At 40.7% G+C, this 20,602-nt stretch overlaps 1 protein-coding gene across 1 annotated transcript; it reads right to left on the reverse strand.

Moving 5' to 3' along the window:
• Positions 1-7,845: 7,845 nt before the first annotated feature.
• Positions 7,846-11,078, reverse strand: C10H15orf48 (chromosome 10 C15orf48 homolog). The gene is made up of 5 exons (XM_052647227.1): positions 11,052-11,078; positions 10,850-10,910; positions 10,605-10,690; positions 9,634-9,694; positions 7,846-8,089 (listed from the first exon to the last, which is right to left on the reverse strand). Exons 2-5 carry the CDS (start codon positions 10,883-10,885, stop codon positions 8,021-8,023), a joined length of 252 nt encoding a protein of 83 aa, XP_052503187.1. The 5' UTR covers positions 10,886-10,910; positions 11,052-11,078; the 3' UTR covers positions 7,846-8,020.
• Between the last annotated feature and the right edge of the window lie 9,524 nt (positions 11,079-20,602).

The following is a 20,602-nucleotide window of genomic DNA, read 5'->3' on the forward strand; positions in this document are numbered from 1 at the left end:
GTGTGTTCCTTACAATCTGCAATAACTTCCAATTTTCTGTTTTCAGAAAAGAAAACAACCAAAATGTAATAATAAATGGGGGCTGGGGGCGGACTACTACATATGATGGAAAAAGTTATGCCAGCCTCTGTTATTTCTTGAGGTGAGAGAGCAAGTAAATATAGAGAAGATTTTTTAAAAATATAATTCACTTACCATAAAACTCACCCGTTTAAAGTGTACAATTTGGTGGGTTTTAAAGTAAATTGTGCCACAAGAGAACTTTCTGGGGTGATAGAAATGTTCAGTAGCTTGTTTTGCCTGATGGGCTTCCCTTGTGGCTCAGATGGTAAAGAATCTGCCTGCAGTGCAGGAGACCTGGGTTCAATCCCTTGGTTGGGAAGATCCCCTGGAGAAGGGAAAGGCTACCCACTCAAGTATTCTGGCCTGGAGAATTGCATGGACTATATAGTCCAGGGTTGCAGAGAGTCAGATGTGACTGAGAGACTTTCCCTTTCACTTGTTTTGCCTGATACTTCCATGGGTGCATATAATTTTCAAAACTCTTCTAACTGAACCATTATGTCCTGTTTATTTTATTCTGTCTAAACTATACTTCAATTTAAAAAGTAAATGGTACACTTTCCCAGTAAGTGGCCTGGAGGTGATCTCTGAAAATGGTTCATTATTCAATTGACCCAGAAAACCCCACAAAATTATGCAAACTAAGAGATTCAAGTCTTTGTGCCCTGAAGGGTATGCACATCCGGAAAGCCTCCAAGTATCTGAAGGATATTCTAAACGTAAAAATAAATAAATAATGATGCTACTTTCAAAAATCTGAAACAAAATTTGAGAAATGTCCAGTGAATGTCAATGAACTTGTCTCCAAAATAACAAGCAAACAGTCACATTTGCCTTGTGACATGAACCCATTCCTTGTTAATGTTGGTAAGGAAAATTGAGATAAACATAGGCATTATAAAATAATCAAGTTAACTTGCCTGAGGCAATGTAACCTGAACAAACACCCAGGGAATAGAATGGTATCAACTTCATGATTACACACAGCTAAGTAAAGGAAAAATCACATGTATTACTTGGTGAAAATACAAAAAAGCAGAGTTTAATTTTTTAAATAGTATGCCCTCTCTCCAAATAAGCAATATTTTTCTATATATGTATCATAAGTCACACCAGGTGAAAGAGCAATTTGCTTTTAGCATGTTAGCAAGAGTTATCAAATTGGAGTTTTTTTTCTTAATTTTATTCTAATTTTCATTTTAAAGCTAAGTAGTAAGCACAAAGGCAAATGATGGTAGTAAAACACTTCCAAAACCAAAGCCTTAGTTTTTAGGGAGAAACTACATAAATACCTGAAAGTAACTTTCTAAGCATGGAGAAAAGATATTATAAGGAATAATTACCAGGAAAACTAATTAGATTCCTAGTGTTCTCTTACATACATATATTCAACTTCACCTCCCTTCCTTATTCATACTTTTTTTTTTTTTTTTTTTGGCCATTCTGCATGGCTTGTGGGATGTGGGACCTTAGTTCCTTGACCAGGGATTGAACCCAGGCTCTCTGCAGTAAGAGCATGGAGTGGAGGGCCGCCAAGGAACTCCACATACCATCATTTTTCAATGTAAGAATATATGTAGTGTGTTTGTGGAATACGGTGATTACTAAAATATAGGTAGGTTGCTAGTGACACTTTTCACATTACATATGTTGCTGTTGTTCAGTCTCTAAATTGTGTCCGACTCTTTGCAACCCCATGGACTGCAGCACGCCAGGCTCCTCTGCCCTTCACTATCTCAAAATTTACTCAAGTTCATGTCCATATATTATATATATAATTACTTTCGCTATTCTGTCTTTTCTAGATGTGCGCACACATGCAGAGGCTCTTATTTCTAGCTCGGTGTCTGTGTAGGTAAGAGGAAAGGTGAGATGTGTTTACCTTTGGGTGTGTCTGTGCTCTGGCAAAGGTTTATAACTGGGGCGTTGTGAGCCAAAGGTGGACCAGTTACCAGAAGTCGACATGTGTGAATTTCAAACAGGCAATATTCTTACTCATGGAAGAATCTAATTTTCAACACATTAAGAGCTTTCTCTTTTATAGTAATAATCACTCTTTAGAAAGCAAAGAGGACCATGACATGATGCTAGAGGTAAAGAATCTGCCTGCCAGTGCAGGAGATACAGGAGACTCAGGTTCAATCCTTGGGTTGGGAATATCCCCTGGAGCAGGGAATGGCAAGCCACTCCAGTATTCTTGCCTAGAGAATCTCATGAATAGAGGTGCCTGGTAGGCTGGTTGCAAAGAGTTGAATGAAACTGAGCAACTACTGCATGTTAAGCACCAAATTAGGTACTTTTATCTCACATAATCTTCACAACTAACCCAAGCAGGCACAGATTAACCCAAGTTCATAGACCAGGAATCTGAGTTACAAAACATGGGTAGAAAAGTGGCAGAGTGTTCTGATTTCAGAGCCTGTAGTTTCATTCTCCGAAGTCTCAACTAAAATGTGAGAAAATTTCCCCAAGAAAATAATGTTGAGTATATAATTAGACTTCACTCGTTTTTTAGTGATATGGACTTTAACCTTTTTATTCAGAAAGCTTAATTTCGTATCTTCTTTTTATGTAAGAGAGAATTATGGGTGTCTGCTTAAGGCTCAAGGCCGTTAACTGAAGGACTCTGGGCTTTGGTTTAATTGCAAACTGGAACCAACGAGGGAAGAGCATTCCTTCTTCTTTGGGCTCCATGATGTATCTCCTGACTCTCCATCCCCATATTTCTCAGCGTATGTGCTTAGTCACTTCAGTCATGTCTCTCTGAGGCCCCATGGATTGTAGCCCACCAGGCTCCTCTGTCCATGGGATTCTCCAGGTAAGAATACTCGAGTGCGTTGCCATGCCCTTCTTCAGGGAATCTTCTCAACCCAGGGATTGAACCCTCTTGCATCTCCTGCACTGCAGACAGATTCTCTATCCACTGAGTCACCTGGGAAGCCCTCTCTCAGTCCTCACCAGGGACTAAATCCTCTTTCCAGCTCATGTCCTTCATGATGACACTCCTCTGTCTGTTCAGTATTCATGAAAGAAAGTGAAAAGTGAAGTCACTCAGTCGTGTCCGACTCTTTGCGACCCCATGGACTGTAGCCCACCAGGCTCCTCCATCCATGGAATTTTCTAGGCAAGAGTACTGGAGTGGGTTGCCATTTCCTTCTCCAGCGGATCTTCCCAACCCGGGGATCGAACCCAGGTCTCCCGCATTGCAGGCAGACGCTTTACTGTCTGAGCCACCTATAACTGCCTCTGTAGGCAGTTTTATCCACACCCTGGCTATTATCATTCTTTGAACTGTCTCCAACACACATCTTCGAAGTTCTTGAGAAATAATTTACCTAGATAGCTTATCGGGCTCTCCAATGAACAATTCCAAAACCTAACTCATTCCTTATCTACCCCTCCCTTGAACATTCCATTTTATTTCCCTCCGGTATGCTGGGTCTTGGCACCACCACCCACCCAGCCACTGGGGTGAGAAATCCGAGAGTACTTTTGGACATCCCCCAGCCACACCCAATAAGCCTTGAGGTCTTCCCCGCTTCAGTCATGCTCAAGGACATCTGCCTTTCCCCATCCCCTCTGCCATTTCCTTAGTTAGTCATGGCTCACCACCTGGACCCAGGACCACTGGCAGCAGCTGGTCTCTGGACTCCAACCAAAGTTTCCTCCAGTACATATCACAAACCTCTAGTTGGTAATAGTCAACACTCCCTTAGGTAAACTGTATGATGTCCATCCCCATCTTATATATATAATAAAAATCCTATTCTAGTTCCTTTGTGCTTGCAGAATAATAGCATAATATCCTATCCCACCTTACACTCCAATATTAAATTTCATGTACTAAACTACTCAAGTTTCTAAAGATATGCTATGTGAGCCCTCTGTGGCTTGGTAAATATGTGTCTCTACTTCAATTGCCTTTCTGCATTTTAACTACTGGTTTTTAAAGAAACTAGGTTTTCAGGGATCCTTGTTCTTCAGGAAGGTTTCCTTTGTACCATGTGCTCGTTTTTACCCTTGCTTCATTGTCATCACATTGCTTGGATTTGTTCATAAGTGTGTCTCCTTTTCCTGCCAGATCCTTCAGGTCAGCGCAACACCCACCAGACAGTGAAGGCCCAATAACTGTGCAACTTCTTAAATATTTAGATTACTTGAAAATGTTATTATGATGTCTCAAACTTTTAAATTTCAAAGCCCACAATCTAAGAGAATCTCATCCAGATCAGACTCTAGAGAAAGCAGTTCTATAAGCTCCTTGGGAGTCACCTCCACAACCACATAGCTGTCGGGTGTTCAATACAAGAGTCTAACAACCAAGTGCAACAAGTGAAGCTTAGATAGGACTCTGGACTAAAAAATACAGTATGGCCCTGGTGCTGGGAGGGATTGGGGGTGGGAGGGGAGGGGGTGGTGGAGGACAGGATGGTTGGATGGCATCACCAACTCGGTGGCCATGGGTCTGGGTAAACTCTGGGAGTTGGTGACGGATGGGGAGGCCTGGCGTGCTGCGGTTCATGGAGTTGCAGAGAGCTGGACACAACTGAGCAACTGAACTGAACTGCACATATTAATTTTATGTACGCAGTGTACCAATATATTTTCTCATGACCTGACAATTTTGTTATGATTAGAAAGGACTTCACTCTAAGAAAATAATGAAGGAAAGATTCATTTTTTTCTTCTAAAAAAAAGACATTAAAATTAGAGGAAATGGAAATGGGTCATATGTTAGGTGATAGTATTGAATTAATGTTAATTTTTTTCAGTTCAGTTCAGTTCAGTCTCTCAGTCATGTCTGACTCCTTGCAACCCCATGATCTGCAGCATACCAGGCCTCCCTGTCCATCACCAACCCCCGGAGTTTACCCAAACTCATGTCCATCGAGTTGGTGATGCCATCCAACCATCTCATCCTCTGTTGTCCCCTTCTCCTCCTACCCTCAATCCTTCCCAGCATCAGAGTCTTTTCCAATGAGTCAACTCTTTGCATTAGGTGGCCAAAGTATTGGAGTTTCAGCTTCAGCATCAGTCCTTCCAATGAACACCCAGGACTGATCTCCTTTAGGATGGACTGGTTGGATCTCCTTGCAGTCCAAGGGCCTCTCAAGAGTCTTCTCCAACACCACAGTTCAAAAGCATCAATTCTTCGGCACTCAGCTTTCTTCACAGTCCAACTCTCACATCCATACATGACCACTGGAAAAACCATAGTCTTGACTAGATGGACCTTTGTTGGCAAAGTAATGTCTCTGCTTTTGAATATGCTATCTAGGTTGGTCATAACTTGCCTTCCAAGGAGAAAGCATCTTTTAATTTCATGGCTGCAATCACTATCTGCAGTGATTTTGGAGCCCAGAAAAATAAAGTCTGACACTGTTTTCACTGTTTTCCCATCTATTTCCCATGAAGTGATGGGACCAGATGCCATGATCTTCATTTTCTGAATGTTGAGCTTTAAGCCAACTTTTTCACTCTCTTCTTTCACTTTCATCAAGAGGCTTTTTAGTTCCTCTTCACTTTCTGCCATAAGGGTGGTGTCATCTGCATATCTGGGGTTATTGATATTTCTCCTGGTAATCTTGAGTCTGGCTTGTGCTTCTTCCAGCCCAGTGTTTCTCATGAGGTAGGACTGATAACAGTGTAACAATGGCTAGAATATCCTTACTCTTAGGCATAAATAGCTTTACCTTGTAACTTAGTTTCAGAGTTCATTTTAAAAGAGCACAGTATGCAGAAAGAGAGCAAATGTGGGAAAATGTCAACTGATAAAAAGTGTGAGTGTTCTTTGTACTAGTTTTTCAACTTCTCTGCATATTTGAAAATTTTTCAAAATAAAACATTTGGGGAAAATGCTGAGAACACTATCAAAAATAAAATCAATAAATCTTTTGAAATGTATGTTTCAATATTGCTGTTGGCCTTTTCCCCTCCCAAACCCACTGCATGGTACCTTCCACCACTTTGTTCATCTGCTAAAGCCACTGCATTTCAATCAGACTTGTGTTTTAAAGTTGAAAGGCACAGTCCCCCCTCCCAAACACTACAATTTCTAATTGGCCAACCATCACAAGGCTGTTCATTTTTATTTGCCTCTACAGTGCCACAATGCTCTTTAGAAGCTTAAGCAAATAAAATTGTACTCCATAACTGGTACATGTAATTCCTTGAGATCAACAATCAGAGATTTTTATCTGGGAAAATTTGAGGTGATAAGGAAGTAGCAGAAGTTGCAAAAGTAGTCTTGCTTTAATCCTTTTAGAATTGCCAAGACTCTAGTAAGATCTAGCTAATTTTTATTGCCCTGAAGGTGGTTGAAATTTAGCCCTTCTCTTAAATTTCTATTATGTTCAGATGGAAATTTAGAAAAAGGGACTTATGGTTTTTATAAGAGTCAATGAACCTGGGTATATCCCCAAGAGAAATGAAAATATATGGCTACACAAAATCTTGCACATGGCTGTTCACAGCAGCATTCTTTGTAACAGCCAAAAGGTAGGAACAACCCAAATGTCTGTCAGCTGATGGATAAGCAAAATGTGGCATATCCACACAATGGAATATCAGCCATAAAAAGGAACCAAGTACTGATTCATGGTACAACACAGAGGGATCCTGAAAACATTATGCTGTTAAGAGTTAAGCACCAAGGTCACATAAGGTATGATCCTATTTATCTGAAGTACAGAGAATAGGCAAATCCACAGGAACAAAGATTAGTGTTTGCCTGAGGTTGGGGACAGAGGGATCAGAAGTAGGTTTTTTTAGGGTGCTGAAGATGTTCTGGAATTAGGTGCTGGAAATGTAAAACTTCATGAATTTACTAAAAAACCACCGAATTGAGAACTTTAAATACTATGCTCTGTGAATATATCTCAATTTTTAAAAAAAGTTAATGAAAAGCTATTTTCTATTTGGTCTCTTTTTCAGGAACAGTCAAGGGGGAGCGCCAAGGGGCATGATGGATTTGATTGCATCTTTGATCTCCCTGGACCACTGGCCAGAGTGAAGAGAAGCCCCAAACTTGTGGGGTGCTCTCCATCCTCCCCTCCCCATATGAGCACCACCGTTAGCCTTGGCATCTGGAGGGCCAGTCTCACATACGCCACATTCCCACCACCGCCGGAATCCTAGTACTTCCTCCAAGACGAATCCCAAAATCTCATACTCCAGTCTCGTCTTCCCTTTCCTCATTGTACTTGCCATCTTTTATTCCTCTCCCTCCAAAACTTGGTTTTGTTCATTGATTTACCTCGGCTGCACGAGAACAGTGCATGGCTAACAGCAGATATTCAACAGCTCTCTGGTGAATGAATGACTTTGGAAAAATTACACAGAAATTTGCATGGGGTGTTATTTTTACAAGATGAAGCTCCATGAAGGTACCCAGTGGCCTAGTGGTTAGGATTCAGAGCTTTCACTGGAGGCCCAGGATCAATCCCTGGTGGGAGAACGATCCCACATGACGTGTGGCATGACCAAAATACCAAAAAAAAAAAAGTAAAAAAAAAAAAGAAGATCTTTTAAAAACTAAAAATAAATAAAATTTAAAAGTGAATCTCAAAAAAAAAAAAAGTGAATCTCCATGCTTCAAAATGTGTTTAGCCCCCATAAAAAATTCTTTCCCCTCCATTTAAATATGTACGTGATCTTTAAGAAATCTTGCACAGGTTGTATTTTATTATAGACAATCGAATTAAACCTTTATAGGAAAACATTTGGGCATTATAAACACAAAAATTTCAATACACAAAGCAACATAGAATCTTATTTTGGGACTATGTGGTTATGCTGTGCTACCTTTATAATTCCTTATCCAGAGTCCAAAAACGTAGGCAGGCCCTAAAAATGTAGCAGAAGCATTTCCGCACACTGGTATCCATAATCTAGTTTGTGCAGAAGTGTTTCCACTAGATTCATAGAGTACTCTTTGGAAGAAAAAGGCGAGGACTGGTCACCTGGTTGCCCTTCGGACCTTCTGCAACTCTTCAATGGGCTTCCATTCTTGGTTGATTGTTACAAGCTTTAAAAAAATAAAAAAAAATTTAAATGTTTTGTTAGGATCTGTTCATCCTCAGATCCCCTTTTCAGATCTGTACATAGTTCCCTCTGGAAAAAGTATCACATAACATTTGCAGCCAAAGAATCACCTCTTCCCATCTCGAATTAAAACAGCAACATGTACTGGTTCTATCCCTCTAAATAAAGTCTTTGGGTTCCTGAGTGTTACAGGAGAGAAAGATCATATACATTTACCCCGTTTCCACTGAACAGATTCTAGATTTTTTTACTTCCTATGATTTTATGTGAACTATAAGTTCAAAAAGTGTATCTGTTCCATGTGAGTGGCTATATAATGTTCCTAGCACAGAGCTAGGCACTTAAAATCTCCTCACTGTGTTTACTCAACAAAGGTACAAATGATCCAAGTTACACAATAAGGGGAAAGACAGAGAGCTGAGGACAAGTCTTGACTTCCAAAGAACTCACATTCAGAGATTCTCATTTATTCGCACACGTTTTCTATTTCCCCAGGAACAGGGAGATGTAGGTAGCTTTAAAGATCCTAGACGCCCTTCTCTTTCTAAGTCAAGCTGTGTCATCTGAATGCTTTGTTTAAACACAAACACACACACACACACATAACTTTCTGGAGACAGTTTAAGTCGTGTTCATTCCAACAGACTACATGTTTACTTTCAAAATATTTAGAATGTAAAAAAATCTTTTCAAGAGTCTTAAAAATCTATTCATTTGGATGAGTGGATATTAGCTAATTTTGCTTAAAGAGAATGCCACTGCTGTTTTTAGGAGTTCCTGTTATTTATCACAGTAGACTTTATATTAACTTTTGATAAACAGTGGATAAAATGAGATTATGCATAAACAGACTCATAGATTTCAAAAACAAAATTATGGTTACCAAAGGGGAAAGGGGGGAAAAGGGCTAAATCAGAAGTCTGGGACTGACATATATACACTTCTTTATATAAGATAGATAAACAACAAGGACCTATCACAGGAGGTTCTACTCAGTATTCTATAATAACCTATATGGGAAAAGAATTGGAAAAAGAATGGATATATGTATATATGTGTATATACGTGTATATATATAACTGAATTACTTTGCTGTACACCTGAAACTATTGTAACAGAACACTGGAAATCAACTATGCTCCAACATAAAATAAAAATTAAGTTAAAAAAGGAGATGATGTATCACAATAATGATAAAAGTTAATTATCTGAGTGCTTACTATGGGCCAGACACCATGCTAAAGGGCTTTATCTACTTTATCTTCTTTAAGCCTCTAATCTCTGAGGCAGGGCCTAATATTACTGTGCCCATTTTATAGATTCTGAGAACCTCAGAGAGACCAAATTGTCTAAAATCACCTGTGAATAACAGAGCAAGGATGTAAACTAGATCTCCACAATCCTACAGCACTCTCTTTTAACACTACACTAAATGGCACCCTAAACATGAAAGGTATTACATCTGTTTTGCAGACAAAGGTGCTAAGGTTTGGGCTAAGTATAAATCATATTTTAATGTAGCAATACCTTTGTAGGTACAGTAGGATCCACAGTTTCCCAAGGTTCTGGATTTCTTTTTCGATCAAGGCTAAAGGAAAAAGAAAGCTGATTAAACATTAGAGTAAGTGCATTTAAACCAACTCTGATATTGGGTTTATACTACTCTAGGGACAGAAGAGTGCATACTTAGGCATTCATTGCTAACTGAAATTGATGGAACAGTTCTTTAAAAAGCTTCACAGTTTGGCTCACACATTAAGGATCAATTTCTCTGCAGGGTACAAGGTCTGTAGTGCCTTTATGGGGCTAGACTGGAAAATGTTCTCATAAGCTGAGAGCAATGAGAGCAGAAGTGCCAGGCTAAGAGCAAGCAAATTAAGCTCTTGCCCCAGTTTCTGGGAGGGGCAGAAGGGCTCAGCTTGAACCCTGTAGGTGGTGAACTGCCAGAACCTCCCATTACTGCCTATGGAGCCCTGCATTGGGCCAAGATGAGTTTCAAGTTTTTCTGTTCCTTATAGTCCAGGATACATGGTATTTTACCTTATATCCAGGGCTGAAATTAGGTTTATTGTAGACAACTGAATTAGTCAACTTTACCACATTAGGAAAGACCTTTCTAGTAAACTGACATTTTAAAATGTCATTAAAATGATGATTTAAGATTGATGATATATATCCCAAAAGACTATCCAAGAACTTTACATTTCAAAATGTATGCTTAAAAAAAAAAACAACTTTATTTTGCTGCAGGAGAAGAGGAGGATGAAAGGTTGAAATGGATGAAAGGATATTTAGATACAAGAAACAAACTTACTCCATCAATATCATCATTTAATAGCCTTCTGAAACCTGGATGCTTTCTGGCCTGACTCCCAATTCACAATTCGACATTCTTATTCTCTGGGAAAAACCAGGAAACTGATACCATGCATTTCATAAACTGAAGGTCAACCTAACACTACTAAAAACGTTTCAATAAATGATGAATGCTTACTTACATCACATCGGTTTTTCGAAGGGAATACATAGCAAATGCCGAAGCTCCAGTCGCTGCCACGGTCATGAAAAACACCAAAGGAATAAGCTAACAGAGAATAAAATAGTCCGATGTTTCAGTGCGAAATACTTGAAATATAATAAAATAGCTCTATATCATTTTATACTTTCTCCAAATCGGCACCATCTGTTCATCTTTAAAAGTTAATCTTTTTAGTCAAAATTTTCAATTGCTTTAAAAACTTACTTCCTTCTTTTTCCTCAGGAGTTGGATGAAGCCCATGATGACTTAACAGTAGAATCCAAATCTATAGGGAGGGGGGAAAAATCCAAAATATTGATCAAAACTCAGCTAACAGGACTCAACCTGGTGGGAGCCAAACCGGCTAACGTATCCCAAAGCCAGACTCGAGCCAGATGATCAGCGCCTTCATCCGAGGGAGGCTCACCTGGGGGATCCGGCGGGACCTCACGAGCGGACGATGCTAACGCCCAGAACCGAATCCTGACCTCAACCCCCGCGCCTTATATACCAACCCCGCCCGCTCCGGAAGGCCGGCCGGAGCGTTCTGGTCACGCGGGACGCGCGGGTGCTGTGCGGTGCTTGACTTGCTTTCCCTGCCGGGTGCCCGGCAACTGGGCGCCCCCTGCGGGACTCCGGGTCCTCAGTCGCCGAGCAGCCGGACGCGAGCGCCCCCTGCCGCCCGCCACGATTCTCAACCTCCGCTCGGAGCGAGCCGAGGCTGACCGTTAGCGCCCCTGCAACTGAGAACCAGGAGAGCTCGGATAGCCAAAACTGGTGAAAAGCAGCCCCTGTAAAAGGAGATCCGGGAAAGGAGCCGCAGAAATGGGGGCCCCATGGGAGGCTCCTTGGTGCAGGCAAGTAAATTAGAATCAATCCAAGTCACATTAAAAGCTCCAAAAATGGGATGTGCACACATAAAACTGTAAAGTTCCTTTCAGAATAATTCCTCCTTGTCTTGATTTTTTAACCATTAAAAAAAAAATCAGAATGTGAGGACGAAACAAAAAGAATCAGCTGGAGAGATTTCCAAGAGAAGATTTCTTAGACGACCCTGAAGGCTGGCTTTATCTTGTCCAGTTTTAACTCACCCCTAAGCTAGCAGGCCCCCTAAGCTAGCAGCCCAGAGAAGGCAATGGCACCCCACTCCAGTACTCTTGCCTGGAAAATCCCATGGGTGGAGGAGCCTGGTAGGCTACAGTCAGTGGGGTCGCGAAGAGTCAGACACGACTGAGCGACTTCACTTTCACTTTTCACTTTGATGCATTGGAGAAGGAAATGGCAACCCACTCCAGTGTTCTTGCCTGGAGAATCCCAGGGATGGGGGAGCCTGGTGGGCCCCCGTCTGTGGGGTCGCACGGAGTCGGACACGACTGAAGCGACTTAGCAGTAGCAGCAGCAAGCTAGCAGCCAAACCTTGCATGGAACATGCAGGAGGCTGCAGAATCACGGGAATAATAATTAAATCAGAATCTGTGTGCCAGATGCTGTACAAGAATCTTTTCGACATTTTTGCAAGAGAAGTTTTTTAGGCTCAGAGATGCTCTAGTCGTATAGCCAGTAAGTGGTGGAGATGCAATCAGAGCCCAGTTCTGTCTGACAATATCTCTGTTCTTTCTGCACCCCACTCATAGCAACTGGAATTAAGACAAGAGTGCAAGCTCCGTTATTTAAAAAAATGTAAAAATTTGTAAAACAATGTAAAATCGAAGACAGCGTTCTCTGAAGGGCCAGATCCAGCTCTGTCACTCGGTTTTAGTTCTAGTCATGGACTTTGCGTTCAAACTGACCTGAGTTCAGGTCAGTTGGCCATCCCGGCCACACTTTATTAGCTGACTGACTTCAGGAAACTACTTAGGCTTTATGACTCTCATAAAATGGGGACAAACCTAGCTCAGCAGGGAGTTGGAAAAAATGGTAGACTGTATCCCAAGAATGTAGCATTCTGTTTTGCCTGAGGTAGGCATTCAATCAGTAGTAATTGTTATTTGCAAATAATTGTTTTATATACAGCAGAACATAAATATAACTTCTAACCCAGTTACTACCACCTAATTCTTCCTGTGTAACCCAAGTTGTAACTAGAGACGTGTGTAGATTACTTCAAAGAAAATTAAACATTTTTCGTAGTTTGTATTCACAATAAACTGTGGAAAATTCTGAAAGAGATGGGAATACCAGACCACCTAACCTGCCTCTTGAGAAATCTGTATGCAGGTCAGGAAGCAACAGTTAGAACTGGACATGGAACAACAGACTGGTTCCAAATAGGAAAAGGAGTACGTCAAGGCTGTATATTGTCACCCTGCTTATTTAACTTCTATGCAGAGTACATCATAAGAAACGCTGGACTGGAAGAAACACAAGCTGGAATCAAGATTTCCGGGAGAAATATCAATAACCTCAGATATGCAGATGACACCACCCTTATGACAGAAAGTGAAGAGGAGCTAAAAAGCCTCTTGATGAAAGTGAAAGAGGAGAGTGAAAAAGTTGGCTTAAGCTCAACATTCAGAAAATGAAGATCATGGCATCCGGTCCCATCACTTCATCGGAAATAGATGGGGAAACAGTGGGAACAGTGTCAGACTTTATTTTGGGGGGATACAAAATCACTGCAGATGGTGACTGCAGCCATGAAATTAAAAGAAGCTTATTCCTTGGAAGAAAAGTTATGACCAACCTAGACAGCATATTCAAAAGCAGAGACATTACTTTGCCGACTAAGGTCCGTCTAGTCAAGGCTATGGTTTTTCCAGTAGTCATGTATAGATGTGAGAGTTGGATTATAAAGAAAGCTGAGCACTGAAGAACTGATGCTTTTGAACTGTGGTGTTGGAGAAGACTCTTGAGAGTCCCTTGGACTGCAAGGAGATCCAACCAGTCCATTCTGAAGGAGATCAACCCTGGGATTTCTTTGGAAGGAATGATGCTAAAGCTGAAACGCCAGTACTTTGGCCACCTCATGCGAAGAGTTGACTCATTGGAAAAGACTCTGATGCTGGGAGGGATTGGGGGCAGGAGGAGAAGGGGACGACCAAGGATGAGATGGCTGGATGGCATCACAGACTCGATGGACGTAAGTCTGAGTGAACTCTGGGAGTTGGTGATGGACAGGGAGGCCTGGCGTGCTGCGATTCATGGGGTCTCAAAGAGTCAGACACGACTGAGTGACTGAACTGAACTGAACTGAACTGACCTGCCTCCTGAGAAATCTGTATGCATGTCAAGAAGCAAGTTAGAACTGGACATGTAACAACAGACTGCTTCCAAAGCAGGAAAGGAGTACATCAAGGCTGAATACTGTCACCCTGCCTACTTAACTGACACAGAGTACATCAAGCAAAATGCCAGGCTGGATGAAGCACAAGCGGGAATCAAGATTGCCAGGAGAAATATCAATAACCTCAGATATGCAGATGACACCACCCCTATGGCAGAAAGCGAAGAACTAAAGAGCCTCTTGATGAAAGTGAAAGAGGAAAGTAAAATTCAACATTCAGAAAAAGAAGCTCATGCCATCCAGTCCCATCACTTCATGGCAAATAGATGGGGAAACAATCGAAACAGTGAGACTTTTTTTTTTTTTTTTTTGGTTCCAAAATCATTGCAGCTGGTGACTGCAGCCATGAAATTAAAAGACACTTGCTCCTTGGAAGAAAAGCTATGACCAACCTAGACAGCATATTAAAAAGCAGAGACATTGCTTTACCAACAAAGGTCCCATCTAGTTAAAGCTATGCTTTTTCCAGTAGTAATGTATGGATCTGAGAGTTGGACTATAAAGAAAGCTGAGCACCGAAGAATTGATGCTTTTGAATTGTGGTGTTAAAGAAGACTCTTGAGTCCCTTGGACTGCAAGGAGATCCAACCAGTCCATCCGAAAAGAAATCAGTCCTGAGTATAAATTGGAAGGACTGACGCTGGAGCTGAAACTCCAGTACTCTGGCCATCTGATGAGAATAACTGACTCCTTTGAAAAAACCATGATGCTAGGAAAGATTGAAGGCAGGAGGTAAAGGGGACGGCAGAGGATGAGGTGGTTGGAACGCCTCACTGACTCGATGGACATGAGTTTGAACAAGCTCCGGGAGTTGGTGATGGACAGGGAAGCCTGGTGTGCTGCAATCCATGGGGTTGCAAAGAGTCAGACACAACTGAGTGACTGAACAATTTGTATTGAACAGAATCAAAGAAGCCTTTTAATGCTCCTTCTGCAGAATTTCTAAAGTTTGTCAGAAGGTTCCAAGAAAACCTCATTTCGATTAAAGATGAATTGTTTATAGGATGAAAGGAGGAGAAAAAGGAAATCTTATAGGAATCTATCATGGCCCACAAGTTAAAATTAAAATGTGTAGCCCTTGGGAATTTCCTGGTGGCTCAGAGATTAAGACTCTGAGATTCTACTGCTGGGAACCTGGGTTTGATCCTTGGTGGGGGAGCTAGGATCCCACAAGCTGAATTAAACTCAGAGCTCTCCTTTGCCATAGTCGTTGCTTTTCAAAATGCAGTTTTGTGTAATAGTAGCCTAGGCACTATTCTGGGAATGGGGCATGGTAAATCACGTTTCTTCCAATTTACTTTCCATGGGTAATTCTTACATGATTTGGTGCCAAAGACAGATGATTAATTCTGACTAAAGGGCTCCAAAAAATCTTACCAAAGGTGAGGATATTTATTTGAATATAAACAAACCAACTGTAAAAAGACATTTGGGGGGCAATTAGAGAAACTTAAATACAGACCAGAGATGAAATATTAAAGGAGTATTGTTGATTTTCTCAAGTGTGATAATGGTACTATGGGCTTTTTTTTTAAAGCACATTTTTAAAGAGATTAAGAAATATGATGTATGGGATTTACCATAAAATAGTTCAGTTAGAAAACAAATGAAGCAAATTTAGCAAAATACTATTTAATCTAGGTTATAGATATGTGGGAGTTTGTCATATTACTAAATGTTTGAAAATGTTCAGATTAAAATGTTTTTTAAATGTATAAATTGTATAGAGTATTAAAAAATAAAATTCAATGGAATCAATTTTAAGACCTAATTGACTTTATTCAATAGCTGATGAACTAGAAAGGTGTTCCAAGGGGTAGTACAAACAGAAAGCTTTTATAAAGACAGAAAGGTGGGGCAAGAAGGTATTAGCTGTAACCCAGACTTGCAGGGGCATGAAACCACAGCTACTTGGTTCCCACTCTAGGAATCTAACTTAGATTTTAGTCAGCCCAGCTTAAGCTTTGTCAGGAAAATAGAATATTTTTTCATTGAACATTTTCATTATTCTTTCATGCCCATCCTTCAGTGGCTGACTGTTACCAGGGTTAGCAAATATGGATTTGCTAAATTTCATACAGTCTGTTGTTGCTCAGTTGCACAGTCATGTCCGACTCTGCAACTCCATGGACTACAGCAGGCCAGGCTTCCCTGTTCTTCACCATCTCCAGGAGGATGCTCAAACTCATGTCTACTGAGTCAATGAAGCCACCCAACTATCTCATCCTTTTTTGCCCCCTTCTCCTCTGCCCTCAATCTTTCCCAGCAGGTCTTTTCTAATGAGTCAGCTCTCTGCATCAGGTGGCCACAAGATTGGAGTTTTAGCTTCAGTATCAGTCCTTCCAATGAATATTCAGGATTGATTTCCTTTAGGATTGACTGGTTTGATCTCCTTGCTGTCCAAGGGATTCTCAAGTGTCTTCTCCAGCACCACAACTCAAAAGCATCAGTTCTTTGGTGCTCAGCCTTTATGGTCCAACTCTCACATCCGTACCTATTGTTTAATGCTGTAATGTGAGTTTAATGAAATGCTGTTCAAGAAATAGAGGGAAAAAATAGAATGGGAAAGACTAGAGATCTCAAAAAAATTAGATACCAAGGGAACATTTCATGCAAAGATGGGTACAATAAAGGACAGAAATGGTATGGACCTAAAGAAGCAGAAGATATTAAGAAGAGGTGGCAAGAATACACAGAGGAACTATGCAAAAAAGATCTTCACAGCCCAGATAATCAGGATGGTATGATCACTCACCTAGAACCAGACATCCTGGAGTGTGAAGTCAAGTGGGCCTTAGAAAGCATCACTACGAACAAAGTTAGTGGAGGTGATGGAATTCCAGTTGAACTCTATTTCAAGTCCTAAAAGATGATGCTGTGAAAGTGCTGCACTCAAATATGCCAGCAAATTTGGAAACTCAGCAGTGGCCACATGACTGGGAAAGGTCAGTTCTCATTCCAATCCCAAAGAAAGGCAATGCCAAAGAATGCTTAAACTACCACACAATTGCACTCATCTCACATGCTAGTAAACTAATGCTCAAAATTCTCCAAGCCAGGCTTCAACAGTCCATGAACTGTGAACTTCCAAATGTTCAAGCTGGATTTCGAAAAGGCAGAAGAACCAGAGATCAAATTGCCAACATGCCGATGTATCATTGAAAAAGCAAGAGAGTTCCATAAAAACATCAACTTCTGCTTTATTGACTATGCCAAAGACTTTGACTATGTGGACTACAACAAACTCTAGAAAATTCTTAAAGAGATGGGAATACTAGACCACCTGATCTGCCTCTTGAGAAATCTGTATGCAGGTCAGGAATCAACAGTTAGAACTGGACATGGAACAACAGACTGGTTCCAAATAGGGAAAGGAGCATGTCAAGGCTGAATATTGTCACTGTGCTTATTTAACTTCTATACAGAGAATATCATGAGAAACGCTGGGCTGGATGAAGCACAAGCTGGAATCAAGATTGCTAGGAAAATATCAATAACCTCAGATATGCAGATGACACCACCCTCATGGCAGAAAGTGAAGAACTAAAGAGCCTCTTGATGAAAGTGAAAAAGGAAAGCGAAAAAGTTGGCTTAAAGCTCAACATTCAGAAAACTAAGATCATGGCATCTGGTCCCATCACTATATGGCAAATAGATGTGGAAATGGTGGAAACAAGACTTTATTTTGGGGGGCTCCAAAATCACTGCAGATGGTGAATGCAGCCATGAAGTTAAAAGACGCTTGCTTCTTGGAAGAAAAGTTATGACCAACCTAGATAGTATATTAAAAAGCAGAGACATTACTTTGCCAACCAAAGTAATAGTCAAAGCTATGGTTTTTCTAGGAGTCATGTATGGATATGAGAGTTGGAATATAAAGAAAGCTGCCAAAGAATTGATGCTTTTGAACTGTGGTGTTGGAGAAGACTCTTGAGAGTCCCTTGGACTGCAAGGAGATCCAACCAGTCCATCATAAAGGAGACCAGTCCTGGGTGTTCATTGGAAGGACTGATACTGAAGCTGAAACTCCAATACTTTGGCCACCTGATGCAAAGAACTGGCTCATTAGAAAAGACCCTGATGTTGGGAAAGATTGAAGGCAGGAGAAGGGGATGATAGAGGATGAGATGGTTGGATGGCATCACCGACTCAATGGACATGAGTTTGAGTAAATTCCGGGATTTGACCTTGGACAGGGAAGTCTGGCCTACTGAAGTCCATGGGGTTGCAAACAGTCAGACACGACTGAGTGACTGAACTGAACTGTTCACACTTCCCAGGTACTTAGAAGCAGAAGTGTTTTCTCACTGATTAAGAACACAGCTTTTGGAAGTTTCCCAGAGCAAACCTTCAATCACACTGAAACTGAGTCAAAGAACTCCTTAATCTGACTTCATCATTTATATCAGTGAGAGAAGAAACATGGATTTTGTCTTCAAGAATTTTGAAGCTTCCAGAAATTCTCTTGAGAAGTTATAAAAAGATAATTTCAAAGCAAAACTCAAGCTTCTAACCAAAGTGTGTGTACCAAATTTCTAGGCTGACCACTGGAAACTTCCTCTAGGAAAAAACAAAGGGCCCACAGCTAGAAGAGGTAAGGGGTTGAGGCTAGAGTGCCTTAGACCTAGAGATGCCAAAGGCCTAATAGCTGCCTTGTCCTATAAAATCAACAACTGACACAACATGAACAAAAATAATTAGAATGCTAATAAAGTTTCTAGGTATTTTCCCTACTACTCTAAAGCATGTCACTTTGTTAGAATAGTTTTAATTTTTTAAGTAATCTACTTTATCTGTCCTAATATAGTAAAACAATGACATCAACATGTAATCAATGACAAATAAATAAACCACTTAACAGTTTTTTTCATGCTGAGTCTGAATTCTAGTGTACATTTTTAATGGCACATTTTGATTTGGATGTTAAATTTTCATCAGAAACCTTTGACGGGCATTTTGTTGTTCAGTTGCTAAGTCATGTCCGACTCTTTGAGACTCCATGGACTGCAGCACACCAGGCTTCCCTGTCCCTGTCTTTCCCTGTCCTCCCTATCTCCCAGAGTTTGCTCAGACTCATGTCCAATGAGTCAGTGATGCCATCCAACTGTCTCATCCTCTGTTGCCCCCTTCTCCTCCTGCCTTCAATCTTTCCCAACATCAGGGTCTTTCCCAATGAGTCAGCTCTTTGTATCAGGTGGCCAAAGTATTGGAGCTTCAGCTTCAGCATCAGTCCTCCCAATGAATATTCAGTGTTGATTTCCTTTAGGACTGGTTTGATATTCTTGTATTTAAATTTTATAAAATTTATGGTTAAGAAAGTCAACTCACATACTCAAGTTATTCCAAAGATATTTAAATGTTTCCCAACAATTGGATTGAATGTGTGGTGTTTAGTTGCTAAGTTGTTTCTGACTCTTTTGTGACCCCCCGCCCCACTGGACTATAGCCCTCCAGGCTCCTCTGTCCATGGGATTCTCCAGGCAAGAATACTGGACTGGGTTGCCATTTCCTCCGCCATGAATTACATTTTATACCTATAAATAAGATAGGCCTTTTTCTTAATTGTTCAATTGCTTAGTAATAATCAATTGTAATTATTAGTAATAATCAAAAGTAATTGCTCCTTAATTGCTTAGTAATAATCGTGGCTCCAGTCAGAAACAGGAAACTTTTCCAACAACTGCTTCACATTTATGACTTTGTATAGTTTATGCACCATGCTCTGACTATACATACACTTCTTCTGAAGCTTATCTGGTGCTTAATTCACTGCTTGATTTGCCTGAGGTCCCCGCTCCCAGCTACCCTCTCCATGCCATGTCTGGCTCCTTCACTCACACTCTTCTCTGTATGACACCTTGTGGGTGAAGATGCAGTAAGATACTTAGCAGATATTGTCAGGTGAGAAAAAAATAAAAGCTACATAGTACCATGCTTTTTGGTTTTAAAAAGTCCCTTACACATCTGTATGTGTATAAGGGACTAGAAAGTTAAATACCCAAGTGTCTTCTTCACGTTTATCTGTATTTTATAGCATTATTACCTTTTTAATACAGGAAAATAAAAGCTTACATATAATCTAACTCCTTAAAAAATACTCAGAATTACAAAAGGAAAACAGCTGTACTGTGGAGATGGGGACAATATCAGAAACAAGTGATCAAAATTAATGTCACCAGTAATGTGCAGCTGTCACGTGCCTCCAGCTGTGGTCTGAGGACACGACAGCACATATACGGCTGCACGACACGAATCCACCGTGATGCATGGAAGACGGACACACGGCAGCACTGACGGTTCACAAGGCAGCCTGCACTCTCCAGAAGGGTCAAGGGTGCTCAGGCTGAGGAGCTGGCTCAGATCAAGAGGCAGAGAGGCTGAAGAGACACGACAACTAAGTGGAATGTGTGATCCTAGACTAGATCTTCTAAGGGAAAAACACTCACTATTGGAACAACGGATGAAATTCATCGTCAGTAGATTAAAATGTTGTTATCAATGTTAAATTTCTTGAATCTGATAACTGCACTGTGGTCATGTAAGAAAATAACCTCATTTATACGAGATGTACAGTGAAGTATTAAAGGGATAAAGATGTGTGATGTGTAAAATCTACTTCTAAATAGTTCATAAAAAATACTGTGGAGGGGAGGAGAAAGAGGGAGAGAGAGGAGACAAATGTGGCAAAATGTTAA

The sequence above is a fragment of the Budorcas taxicolor genome, chromosome 10 (assembly GCF_023091745.1).
Source record: "Budorcas taxicolor isolate Tak-1 chromosome 10, Takin1.1, whole genome shotgun sequence".
NCBI classification, from domain to species: domain Eukaryota; kingdom Metazoa; phylum Chordata; class Mammalia; order Artiodactyla; family Bovidae; genus Budorcas; species Budorcas taxicolor.